General features: G+C 43.3%; 1 protein-coding gene across 2 annotated transcripts in view; it reads right to left on the minus strand.

Annotated features, from left to right (window-relative positions):
* The window catches only part of camkmt (calmodulin-lysine N-methyltransferase), a 432,111-nt gene that overhangs the window by 79,076 nt on the left and 338,935 nt on the right, over positions 1-14,100 (minus strand). For both annotated transcript variants that reach the window (XM_072510908.1, XM_072510901.1), the window contains exons 4-6: positions 11,486-11,546; positions 9,096-9,150; positions 7,919-7,982 (exon numbers count right to left, since the gene is read on the minus strand). In XM_072510908.1, the coding sequence (XP_072367009.1) occupies positions 7,919-7,982; positions 9,096-9,150; positions 11,486-11,546 (180 nt within the window). The remainder of the gene's footprint in view (positions 1-7,918; positions 7,983-9,095; positions 9,151-11,485; positions 11,547-14,100) is intronic.

Genomic DNA, 14,100 nt, shown 5'->3' on the forward strand with positions numbered 1-14,100 from the left:
AGGACCCAGGCTGATAGAATGGGCTGACACATGAAGGATGAAATTTAACGCAGAGAAGTGCTGAGTGATGCATTTTAGTAGGAATAATGGAGAGAGGCAATATAAAGGATAAAATACTCAAGGAAATGCAAGAACAGAGGGACTTGGGGTTATATGTGCAAATTATTGAAGGTGGCAGGGCAGGTTGAGAAAGTGATTATTAAGGCATCCAGGGGACCCTGGACTTTCTAAACGCAGGACGGGAAAATAAAAGCAAGGAAGTTATTATGAGCATTTGTAATACACTATTTCGACTTTAACTGGAGTATTGTGTCCAATTCTGGACACCCATCTTTCCGGACGATTTGAAGGCTTTACGATAATAGTTCCAGGGAAGAGGAAACTCAGTTACGTGGACAGAATGGAAAAGCTGGGGATATTCTCCGTACAGCAGAGAAAGTTGACAGAGGGCTCAATAGAAGCGTTCAGAATCATGAAGAGTCTATACAGAGCAGATAGGGAGAAACTGTTCCCATTGGTGAATGGGTCAAGAACTAATGGCCACAGATTTGTGATCGACAAAAGAATCAATGGTGGCATAAGGAAAAACTTTATGCAGCAGGCAGTTAAATCAAATGGGCTACCTGAAACGGCAATGAAGGCAGACTCAATTGTGGCTTTCAAATGGCAATTGGATAAGTACTTGAAGGGAAACAATTTTCAGGGCTCTGGGAAAAATGTTAGTGAATGGGACTCGTTAAATTATTCTTGCAGAGAGCAGCATGGCCTCGTTCCGTGCTGTAATCATTCTCTGATTCTTTTAGTTGTGGTGGGAAGGAAGCTAAACTTTGGGATGGCAACGTACTGAGGTTCTGTGTCCCTATGTTTAGCCTAGGAAGTTTATGGAGTTGAGATAAGTGAAGGTATTTGCAAGATCTGCAATGAATGGCTTCAGTTTTTCTGGCATTTAGGTCGACGACATTTCAATTCATCTAGCTCTTAGTGTCAGATAAGCACTGGTAAGTGGCAACAACATTTATTTTGCATCAGAAATGGACAGTCAAACTGGCTTATTTTAGCTTTAAAAGAAGAGGAAATAGTCAATTTGCTCACAGCTTTTCTGGATAGTAATGATTCTTGTTGGGATATGGTTCCGGGGCTCCCTGTAGTCCTATAGCTTTCTCCAAGGGGCCATTTTCCATGTGTGGGGCTTGACAGTATGCATTATTAAGTATTTTTGCTGTTGCAGAAGAGAGGAATGTATCACAGTAAAGGTAAATCCTCTCCATTGAAATACACTCCCTGGCTGCTTTTCCCCCTTCCTCAGGTGAATTGCAGTGCTCCTACAATCACTCTGACCGAGGTTAACCAACTCATACACACACACACCAAAATCAAATCTGGGATCAGATTTGAAAGCAAATATCACCTTCTCAATCCATAAACCATCTCTTTAGCACGAGCAGATAGTGCTGTAAACCCATGTGTGTTTCCACAGAAGGCCGTTCAAAAATGTCTTATTTTCCCCTTATAAATTGTCTTGGGCACGTGCCAGTATTTTCGCAGAGGTATTACTAAGGATCAAGCAGTGCTTTGCATTGAGAAGGTGTGAGGCAACCTATTGAATTAACAAACAGGAGCGTCCTTGGATGAGACGTTTTTATAAACTAAAAAAATGAATTATAGATACAGCCAAATCTCTCTACACATTAATGGAGTTGGATTGCACATATATAGTGGAATTAGAGTGCATATATAAAAGAGACTCCTTGTAAACAGTGCATTCTTTTTTTATTTTGACCTCTCGCACACTACATGTTTAATCCGTCTCATTGCTTAAACTGACAAAATGCATAACGATTAGCCCTACAGTGCATTAACAAGGTGGAAAAAGCTGAGGAAATTATAATGGACAGAGATTCTGCAGCAGCAGCCAAGGTTTTTCTTTTTTAAGAGTCCCCTCAGGCTTTTTCGTGTTGAACTGGTTAGGACATAAAATCAATGGGCCAGGGATCAACAATAATTTTCTATCACCTAAATAGCAAAAACTGGTATAGTTATTATCTATAATTAATTATAATCCTTTAGCTTTTCAATCTGTTTTTTCTTCCAAAATGATGAATGGCAATGGCAAGTGGGTAAAAAGCTTGCCATCTGGACTTAAAGTTGCAGGTTCCATTCCTGACCGTTGTCAAATCGGCTGATCTCAGCTGGGATGCTGCACTGACCTCACACATCCTGGTAGGGAGGGAGTCTGCAGTTGATCACTACCCAATGGGCCTGCTGGAAGAAGTGGGTGACTGATGTTGGGTGAGAACAACACCAGTCCCTGGCAGTGATATTACCCACATAACTGCAGTCACCTGACATCCAGACTTGCGCAAGAAAAATGGTCACATGGGTGATATACTGGAGGTGCAGGCACCTGTGGAACTGTAACTTACCTCCTAGCAAGAGGAATAGATATCTCCAGCACAGCTGGACAACTGGGCAAAGTAAAGGATAACACAACACGTATTGGAATTATTACAGCACCTCATCATGTCCTCATGATGTCACTTAATGTCCACTTATACACAGCAAGATCTCACACTCAGCACATAAAAGAATAAGCAGGTAATTTTTAAAAGTTTGATTGAGGGGTGAATGTTGGCTAGGGCACCAGAAGAAACTGCTGCTTAAATAGAGCCAAAGGATCTTTTACAGCGACCTAACCATACCATCTGGGCTTCAGTTTCACATCTCTCCCAAGACAATGAGCAAACTCCCTCAGTATTGGACGGATGCGTAGCCTAGATTATCTGACCAAAGAAGGGTTTGAACGCTCAACCTTCTAAGTCAAGAGGTGAGAATGCGACACGAACAACACTCAAGATGTTCAATATGATCCAGCCTGCTTGATTGGCATCCCAAACACCATCTTAAACACTCACTCATTCCACCACTGACACACAGTAGCAGCAGTGTGTACCAGCTACAAGGTACACTGCAGCAACTCACCAAGGCTCCTTCGATAGCACCTCCCAAACCTGTGACCACTGCCACTAGAAGGACAAGGACAGCAGATGCATGGGAACAACACCAGCTGCAAGTTCCCCATCAAACCACACATCATTCCAGCTTGGAATTATATTGTTGTTCTTTCACTGTCGCTGGATCAAAATCCTGGAACTCCCTCTGTAACAGCGCCATGGGTGTACCTACACCACACGGATTGCAGTGGTTCAAGGAGGTGGCCCACCACCATCTTCTCAAAGGCAATTCGGGATGGGGAACAAATACTGGCCTAGCCAGCGATGCCCAGATCCTCATGTTCAGCCCATGGACATTCGATGAGAGGAAGATGATGGAGGCATACAGCTTCTGGACCCTGGAGGAACACATGCATGACATGGTGGGTGGAGCGTCAGCCAAATGCACCTCCGCCCAGCAGTCCTCAGAAGTTGGGAGGTCTACACATTGCAGCTTCAACTTTGCTGAGACTTTGTAATTGCAGGGACTTTGCTGAGGCTTTGGACCATCATCCAGGGACTTTGCTGTGGACTCAAGAATTCTTTTAGGGGCGATGGGAGCCTCTCGGGTTTGTGGGATTCAAGGTAGTAGGAGGAGCTGATGGTGGCGAGCGGGGATGGGGGCGCGGTGGTGTCGTGTCTAGGTCTGAAGGGTGGGTGGATTTCAGGCGAACATGCTCACAGGGAGTGGGGAGGTGGAGGTAACTGGTGGCTACTGGGGGGCCAACTAAGGGTGGGTGTGATAGGAGGGGATGGTTAAGGTAACAGGGAGTAGAGGGAGCTGGTCAGTTGGGAGTTTGATGATATTGGGTGACGAGGGTTGCTAGTCAGGACACAGAGATACACAGGAGCATGTGGTGGGAGGGATGGGAAGGAGGAGGTCGGAGAGGGTTAATGTGAATGCTCTGCTCTGTCAGAAAGGGAACATGCACGTTCATTTGGACATCCTGGAATAATAACGGTTTGGTCTGGAGGGTGACAGTGGGGAAGTTGAAGGTGATGCCATGGGGGTCAATGGTGGAAAGGACATGGGTGACTGGGGGAGGGGAAATGGTGGGGTACCTCATTAAAAAATATAACCACTGCCATAGTTCTCAAATTGAAAGCAAACAGCACCGCAAAGCCTTTAGAGGGGTGCTGGAAGAAAATAGTAGACAATTTGTGTGAAAGTGAATAAATTTGCAAATGTTCAATTAGTTACAATTATTGTGTTCACCAATGCAACAAGTTCTGGACCAAATTGTTTGATTTCTCAAGGCCTTCCATCCCTCCTAGGTGCTGCCCTGACATCCACAGCAGGCGTGCAGGTAGTCTGCAGTTGTTTGCTCTCGTGCCTTTGATGACATCAGCTACCGTCCTCACTGAGGGTTTCAAACACAGCTGGAATGATGTTCCCCTGCCTCATGCTGACCACCTACTATGAGTTGGAAGGACGCTTACAGAGACTCACCTACTGACTCAGACAGCGGGTGGCTGTTCTCCAGCAGCCTTTTGCAGTTCTAGTGGGGTCGTCTCTAGAAAATGACACCACGCCTAATCTAGAGCTATGCCCCACCGAGGTGCATGTATTATAATAATAATCTTTACCGGTGTCACAAGTAGGCTAACATTAACACTGCAATGAAGTTACTGTGAAAAGCCCCTAGTCGCCACATTCCGTCGCCTGTTCGGATACACAGAGGGAGAATTCAGAATGTCCAATTCACCTAATAGCACGTCTTTCGGGACTTTGTGGGAGGAAACCAGAGCGCCCGGAGGAAATCCACGCAGACACGGGAGCCTCGAGTTTGTGGGATTCAAGGTAGCAGGAGGAGCTGATGGTGGCAAGCGCGTATAGGGGGACAGTGACCCAAGCCGGGAATCGAACCTGAGACCTTGGAGCTGTGAAGCAACAGTGCTACCCACTGTGCTACCCTCATAGTTGGTGTGCATCCTGGATCTGTCCCTGGAATAGAGTACATCCCCATGCACCCTCTGATCAAGGCCTGAAGAATGTCATGGCTGATGTGGGGTGTAGCCTTCTTCTTGTGCACGGAAGACATCTGTAATGGCTTTCTGACCATATGTGAGCTGGAGAGTGAGTGTTCAACTGACGTTTAAATATGGACCTTCAACGCTGCTAGCTGACGGCGGAACGGCTGAATCAGATCACGGCCTACAGATGATTCAGCTCGATACTCGTCTGTGCATAAGTAATGAGCTTCCAAACACAGACTCAGATGAGAGTACCCACCATTCCAAGCAGCGGGGTGGGTGCCACAGAAACCACCCACTTAGTCTCATAAATGGAAAATTCCACCCATTAACTTTTTCTCTCTTCATCAATGCTATCAGACTTGCTGAGTGGTTCCAACAATGTCTCCTTTTAGTTCACCTGTCAAGCCCTCACTGGCAATTACAGAATCAGCCATGTTTGTCCTTACTGAACCATATTTCCCTCAGCCACCGTCTCTCTCTTTGTGAAAACCTTTATAACCATGATACCGTTGCAAGATTTTCTTTGTACTATAGCAAATGCCTCTTCAAATATCAAGTTTATCTGAACCTGGCAATGCGGCATTGTAATACACTCCACACAGTGGGATGTGTGCAGCGGCTACAAGTTGTACCTCAGATGTTCAAAAATGATCATGCTGAAAGCATCCAATTCGTATCTTCCCCCAGCTGGTATTCACGGTGACCAAAATAATGTCAAGAGCCTGGGGTTGCAGGTTGCAGCCTTAGTCTCCCAGCAGCCAATCTCCCAGTCTACTGCCCAGAAAGCAAGCATTTCCTGCATGATCTTTTGGTGTTGGTCAGTGATTATCTGTGCACTGGAGGAATGGAAGTTATTACAGCTCATGAATGCAATGCCAACACATTCCTTGTAACAAATATGACTTGCCAATAAATGGTGTGCTTTGATGCTGACGTGCAGGTAAATGAGCAAATGGTGGATTGCCTCTTTATGTGAAAGGTCAGTCAGAGGTGGTGGGGAAGAGGAATAAGCAATGGTGATGACCATTAGCCTGAAGGGTGCTGCTCCTTCCAAAATGACCTTTTCCAAATCACTCCAATGCTTCTAGGCCCACATTTTCTGGGGTCAATGTACCATGTAAAATTTGAATCGTCGTGGTTTATCAACTTATTTAAGCTCCAGGAGAGAGATCATTAAACACGGGTAACAGTTGTAATTTTCTTCTACAACGAATCAGTTATTATTAATGGCCAGGAATGATCAATGCATGATCTTCAAAAGAATGTTACCTTCACAATCACACAGCAAAGACATGCAATCGGTAGCTAGTCAGTACACCTAATCAAGAAGTTAAATATTCCTAATTTTGCGGGAGAGGGAAGAAAGCAACCAAAGAAAACACGGTTCCCCTTTTTTTATGAATGGTACTTAATTGTCAGAGTAACAAGAATCTGCACAGCATAGCTGTTTGGTTGTTGGACGTGGGAGGGAAGTTGTCCTTTAGAATACTTCTGTATTCTTAGAATAACCACTGTAAAGAATTATAATACTATCATCACAGGCATTTAGTTTCTCCCATGTGAAATAGAAATGCCTTTCAGAGGGACCCAAAGTGTCATTTCCAGCAAAAGAATAAAAATTCCCTTAGAAATTCAGTAATTTCTTTCTCCCATTCCAAAGACACTTTTTGCTGATTTGATTTCCTCTTATTTTCAACAAGCAGTGAGAAAAGTATATTATTTTGAAAAAAATATACTTTTAGTAGTTGCAAGTTAGAAAACTTCATTTTGATCCACCAACACAATTAAATAAACCATGCTGTTTCTCATTACGCTGAGGGACACAGTCCCTCATTATCCAAAGTTTAGATCACCCTAAATACGTTTTATTCATATTCAGAAATCTGAATAGTTCCTTTTCATTTGGTTGAAACTTGCTACATTTATGAATACAATTCTGAGCTTGGCTATGCTGGAGAGAAATCTGTGTGTAAGGCAGTTGTGTTCTGTCCAGGTGAGCCACACATTTGCGAACCATATTTTGGGCCTCAAACATCCGATTGGGTGTTGGCTCCCACCTCACCACCGCCACCCCCGGCACCTTGACCCCTTGCAGTGTTTCCATTGAAGCATGACCATCTTGCTATGATTAAGTGGATAATCGTAATAGCATCTTTAATGTAAAATCCCAAAAGGAACTTTATGGGACAGAATCAGATGACAAGAAGCAGTGGAAGACCCAGAGTGGATAATCAGGGGCATGCTTGAAAAGATTCCAAGATTAAGTCAGAATTAAGTATTAAGTATTAATTTTGAGGTGGTGCTGCAGGGAGAGAATCATGCTGAAGATTTTACTGTTGGTGGACTGGGGAAGGAAATGCTGAGGAAGCCAGGGTCAAAGGTCACAGATCATGGACTGAGAAACAGGGCTGAGGGAGCTGGAAGAGGGAGAATTTAGGTTAGATTTTTTTTTACACCTTTCCCAGGAAATTCCACATAATACTGATTTTATATAAAGTTTCTGGAGCACAGAGATGAATTGAGCACTTGTTTTTTTGTTTGATCAGGTACTTAATTGTAAGCTACTTCAGTCTACCTCATTTTCAAAGGCATCCACAGCAGGGCTTAATGAATGCAAGATGAATTCTGGTTTGCTCTTATCTTGATGAACAACAATCAACCTTTATACCTGGAATAAGAACAGAAAATGATGGGAAATGCAGATGCAGTAACATCTGTGCGGGAAAGATAGGTGCAGTCTTTTGGTGTGATATTGGTATTTCCAAGATTTGTGGATTTTCCTTCTAGTTTCAGGAGTTATTTCTAGAAATTCATCAGGTTTTTTTCTTGTTGATTCTATTCGATTGAAAACAAATGTAGTACAACACTCGTGACTACCAAATCAAAAATTCTTCTTACATTTGAAAAAGAACTTCTGAGTTTTTGAGATGAGATTGCATGAGGAAGGATACTTTTGATGGCTTTTTCATTCCCATCAGTTAATAGAAGTTCTTTGACATCTGCAGAAATAGCAACCTGCAGAAAGAAAATAGCATCGAACGATGAGCAAATATGCTTGTCTTGTGTGGAAGTGAAGACAGAAGTGACAAGCCTTCAGTATCATGCTTCTTCACCTATTTCTTAGTAACAATCTTCAATCTTTTTTCATTTTATGTCTGCATTATTTTAATCATTCAATCAAATCAGTCAATACTTTTATCATTCCATTTGCGGGAGCCTCTATCTTGCTATCATTCTGTTCGGTAATTGGATTGTGACAGTGGATGATGGTATTCTGAGAGGCTTTCATTTGCAGCCTTCTGTTTATCTAGTACAGCCATCATACTAGGCTGTCACTCTGCCTTTCAGCCTGCCTCTGTCTGCCCGCCTGATGCCCTTCACATAACTTTGCATTGGAAGCAGATGGCTTTGTAAGGGTAATTTTTTTGTGTGTGTGTGTGTAGCTGACATGCTCGCGCATTTGTGAGTAACCTAGACACATTATATAAGAGTACGACAGGTTTGTCAAATGTCAATCAGTGCAACAATATGCTTTTTATTTGGAGAGAAATAAAAACTTGTCTCTGCTGCACTGCAATGGTACATAATATCTGCTCAATACATGACTCAGAATTTAAAGAATGCAGGGGTGACAGCTCCTGAATGGTCAATCTAAGTTAAAAGAATCTAATTACTGGAAGTCTGGATCATGTTTGTTGATATAATAATACAACCAAACATTAACAACTATATCATAGTGCTCCAACTGTGATTTTTTTTTTGTTGACGCTTTTCATGTATTTGGGAAAATGGACTGTCAACTGAAATGTTTGACGGTGGCAATGAAAGTAGCTTTTCTTGGGGCCTGCAATGTCACAACATGGGATATTGAGTGCACCCGGATGAAATGCTTCTGCTCATCTAAAGCAACCATCAAAATCAATATGATACGAAAGCAAGTCAATCTAGAGGGTCTCTCAAGACTGTACAGCTTGACCGCAACCGATGCAGATGACAGTCCCTGTGACCGAACAGTCGGAGGCAGCCAAACCAAACACTTTCCCCCCTCCTTTCTTTATTCACTCCTGAATGGGGGGGGGGGGGGGGTTGCGCGGTGGTAGGGAATAGAAGATAATTGAGAAGACCTACCATGAGCCCAGCCAAGCATGTCATTCCACCTCCCAGTTCACAAACTGCAAGGCCTCTGCAGAGAAACAACATTTAAAGAAAAAGGAAATTACAAAACCCAACGTAAATTAGGCAACATGATTTTGGAGGCATATGCATTACAGCGCAATTCAACATCGACCGAAACACATCAACAAGCAGGAAGTTACAAAGATATGAAAGGCAGAAGTCTTGCTGCTTCACTGGACCACCACATGTAGCTTGCTTTTTAAAAATAATTATATAAAAAATAATTGTGTGGCATGCTAAGCAGTGGGGGTTCTCATTAGTGTTCACTGCAACACTAACACTGCTGTGCTGCAATTCTGAAAAGGTTCCTTTTTTTCCAGAGAGGCTCTGTGTCTTGATTATGCCTCCTGTGATGGCACAGTGAATCACTGAGGAAAGGCTAAACAAAAGAGAGGCAGAAAGAGTTTGAATGTTTCCTTCAGCCAAATACTTGTTCAACTCAGTAACTACTGTAATAGAAGAAAGGCAAGGCAAATAGATTCAGTGGTTCAGCATATTTAAAGGGAGATCGCAGCACAGGGCCACTTCGCACGTCTTTAGAAGTCTGAAAAATTATAACAAATATCTTTTCATTTCTGTTCATTCAATGAGCACCTTTATGTTCCGCTGTGAATAGTCATCATCTGGAAAAGCTAGTTAGGAGGTCTTACAGATATCAACCATGCTAGTGACTTGGATTAACATACTCAGCTGAAACTAGGGTCACTGCAGTGTCCAGGGTAAATGATGAATACCAATGCAAATACATCACATCTTTGCACTCACTAATTGATCCCATCTATTTCTTAGATCATATCATTAGACTACACTGCTGAAACCAACATAAATATTTAAATACTTATAGAATTTTAACTGAACAGATACATAAAAAGATGCCCTTCCTCATTTTCACTTCTTCTCCCCTACGGGCACTCATTAATGGTGGGTTAACATGTCAAAGGTACCAACACTTCTTGAGGTACCTCACAAAATTTGCTATTACGTGTGCCTAATCCTTGCCACACAAGGCTTCATTAGCTGATCCTGATTCTGTCTTCACCAGCCATACATTGTTCAATTGCACAGTCCAGCAGAGGTCTCCAGAGACTAATCAGGATCGGAAGCCCTTCTGATTTTTGCCCCCTTCTTTAGCCAGTGGCATTGGCTGCCAACTGCTGCCGTCTAACTCAGCACCTTCCAGGGATAAAAGCAGGGACCTTCATAATCTGCATGGCTCATTCCACACTGGGAAGTGCACTTCTCATTTGCCCCTTTGGAGGAGCTATAATTCTTTTACGAATAGCTGTTTCTTTAATGCGAGTACTGACAATGAGAAAAATACTACAATAAGACAATAATGAAAGCACAAGTAACACCACGAAAATCAACCATATCTAATGCATTTAAAGGACCTATCACTTTGTTTCATGAAAAGATCAACAGCATGCAAAAGTGGGCAGATGTACAGAGTTGTTGCAAGCATTTTGCCAAATCTCATCAGTGAATATTACTGCCTGATGTTGGAGCCAATAACTGGCATTACTTTCGCTTCCTTTTTAAAATGGGAACCATTAAAAAAGCGGTCTGCCTTCATCTTACCCCAACAAATACGGAGCTCACATTATTTTAAGGAAACCACAAAAATATCTTCTATTTCAGTAATTGTCTGACAGTCCCCTACTATCATTTATTTGTTTAAAGTATTACCTTTTAATTGGAATCGGTTCAATTGTGAAAGAGAGAAAATGTCTAAGGTGAGATTATTCAGCTGTCAAGTCAAACCCAAAGAGAAACTGCATTTAAAATGTATGAGGTCTTGCACACTCTCAACTCTATAAGATCAGATCTGACGAGCTGTAAATACTTAGTGACAACACTGGATCATCTGATGTAAATTTCCTTTCCAAAGTAATAAAGTAAAAATAAGTAAATATTTTCATTAAAATATTACAGTAAAATAGAAAAGAAAACAGAAGTGGCGTTGAGGTTTTATTTGAACAATATTTGATGGATAGTTTCAGCGAATCTCTTTTCACATTATATGGTACGTCGGTGAATCCTGTCATTGCCTCTCTTCTTCTGACCTTCACAATGAAGGTTTATCAATTGCGGCTTCACTTTATATTCCAAAAAAATTTTTTTAAATCTGAAACCAAAACATTTGACTGAAAATCAAAAATCTTTCACATATTTCACTAAGCAGGCGACATATACAGTAATCTGGTACCTCCAGGCAATTCCGCAAAGCCCAACTGCAAAAGGTACCATTCACCTGGAACTAGCTTGGTTAATATGTAATTGTGATAAATTAGCACTAAATAAATGGAGAACAACAAAGCCAGTAGACAAATCCTCACACATACCTAAATTTGTCTCTGTGCTTTATGCAGTAATAAGCCAAAACCTCTTCTGAAGGCCAGATGCCTAAAACAAAATAAGAGAAAATGTGATTAGCTGCTATACAACATCAACATGAAATCATTACCTAGCTATAAAGGGGGGGGAAAAACTCACCGAATAATTCTGTTGCGCCTAACCAGCATTTACCACAGCACTTTGCACGTCTAGACCACTCACTGAATTGGCAAAGTTAGTTTAAAGCTTAGTTTTATTTGAGGGAAAAAGTACTAATTTTAATTATATTAATTGTCTCACGAACAGGAAACAAAGAGAAAGCTCAACTTCGCATATCATAAATCATTGATTCAGGCAGGTGTCTAACATAAAGCCCCACATTTGTGGTACCTGACCTTCACTCATACAACTTTATTGGTATCTAAAAAAAAAACATGGAATGAAGGGGTCCAAAAAGCCAAGTCAACCATTTCTTGCCAAAAAAAATTACCAATGACCTCAAAGCAAAATAAATAAGTAAATGAATATTCAGCAAAAAGTCATCTCATCAGCTACTGCAAGTTGCTGGTCAGATGAATCACACAACACTTAAAAAACATTTTCCTCTGTTTTTCCTTTCAGAAACAATAAACAAATTTAAAGCTTTGATGTGGAAAGCAGCTGAAACACAAACAAATCATAACCTTTATTTAATTATTTATGCCGTTTTATATTTAGTGCTGACATTTTGAAACAAACTTTAATAATCATCAGAAAAAAATTTCCAGGATTTAGTCTGAATTGCGTGCATAACAAATGACTAAGAGTTGGAAATATTTTTGGATACGAGTAAGAAATGAAGTATTAAAACAAAATGTCACGATCAGGGGCTTGTTGGAATAAGTTTAAAACTTTGGCTATGCATAAGGACAGGTTAGGTTTTTGGAAAGTTTTGTTACAGAACAGAATTTGACCACTCAAATTTTACAAAGTTTTACAAAATCTTAGAAATTCTCCTGTGCTCTCAGTTTTAGTGACAAGGGCAGATTACCCCTCCTCACCAAAGCATTATAAAACATTAAAGTATTCCCCCAAGGATGGAGATTGAACCTGGTCACACATTGTAGATGAGAAAATCGGCGGCACGATTGTTTAACTGCATCTTCACCAACACAGATTAGAACATCAAACAACAGTATCGGTTTTTCCTTCTATTTACGTATTTGATGCTGGATTAAAACATAAATCGGAATCTTAATTTCCTCACCATTTTGCTTTAGAACCTGGAACATAAGGGGCGGGATTCTCCGACCCACTGCCGGGTCGGAAAATCGCCGGGGGGGGGGGGGGGGTGGGTGCTGTGAATCTCGCCCCGCCGCTCCGACTGCCAAATTCTCCAGCGCCGTTTTTTCGGCGGGGGCGGGGATCGTGCCGGTCAGGGGCCGTTGGCAGTGGGCCCCCCCCCCCCCGGCGATTCTCCAGTCCCCGATGGGCAGAGCGGCCGCCCGTTTTCGGCAAGTCCCGCCGGTGTGAGTTACACAAGGTTTGTACTGATGGGACCTGGTTCTGAGGGCGGCCTGTGGAGTCCTCGGGAGGGGGGGGGGGGGGGGGGGGGGGAAGGGAGGGAGCGGGGGATCCGGCCCCAGGGGGTTGCCCATGGTGGCCTGGCCTGCGATCAGGGCCCACCGATCTGCGGGTGGACCAGTGCCGTGAGGGCACTCTTTCCCTCCGCGCCGGCCTGTGTAAAGCTCCGCCATGGCCGGCGCGGAGAAGAAACACCCTGCGCGTGCGCAGGAATCACAGCAGTGGTTCTGGGAACACGCTGGCGCTCCTGCACATGCGGCAACTCACGCCGGCCGGTGGAGGCCCTTTGGCGCCAGTTGGCATGGCGCCAATCACTCCAGCGCCGGCTTCCGGGCGGCCCAACGGCGGAGTGGTTCACGCCACTCTTTGGCGCCGGTACGGTCCGCCCAAGGTCATTAATGTAGACTCACGAGTCAATGTGACCACATTATGTAACTGAACTTTGAATTGTTTTTCAAATTATTACAATACTACACAATTTGTAAACTTAAAAAGTAAAATGGTATAGTTTGATCTCACTTTTTAGACAACGTATTAAACTATTTGAACTTCACTCGCATGACTTTTGTGGTCTTCTGAATCCCTTTGTTAAATTGAGCTTCTTTGCTTTTAACCATCGATAATCCTGTGAACGACAATATAAAGAAAAAGGGCTGGATTCTCCCAAAATGGAGCTATGTCCCCACGCAGGCGTAAAAACGCTGGTGTTGCACCCCTCAGTTTCCTGCAAAAAGATAAAAGGCAATTCACTTACCTGCAGGGCGCTAGGTGGGACCCATCGTGAAGCTTGCAGCTTTGGTTGCGGATATGGGCCCCCGCAATTCCGGTTCCGAGTCTGCGCATGCGCACAGCGGCGGCCTCGCCGAGCGCCATGGCGGACTCGGACCGCGGACCAACAAGGACAATGTAGGCCTCCCTGGTCGGCCGCATGCTGCTGCATCCGACCAGCCCGATCGCTGCCCCTCCCCGCCCATAAGGCCCCCACCCCCCCCGGTGCCCGATCCCCCGCCCACCCCCCAACCAGGGCGGCCGCGGACTGAAACCGCAGCCGCCGTGCGAG

This window comes from Scyliorhinus torazame, chromosome 1 (assembly GCF_047496885.1).
Source record: "Scyliorhinus torazame isolate Kashiwa2021f chromosome 1, sScyTor2.1, whole genome shotgun sequence".
In the NCBI taxonomy this organism is placed as follows: Eukaryota; Metazoa; Chordata; class Chondrichthyes; order Carcharhiniformes; family Scyliorhinidae; genus Scyliorhinus; species Scyliorhinus torazame.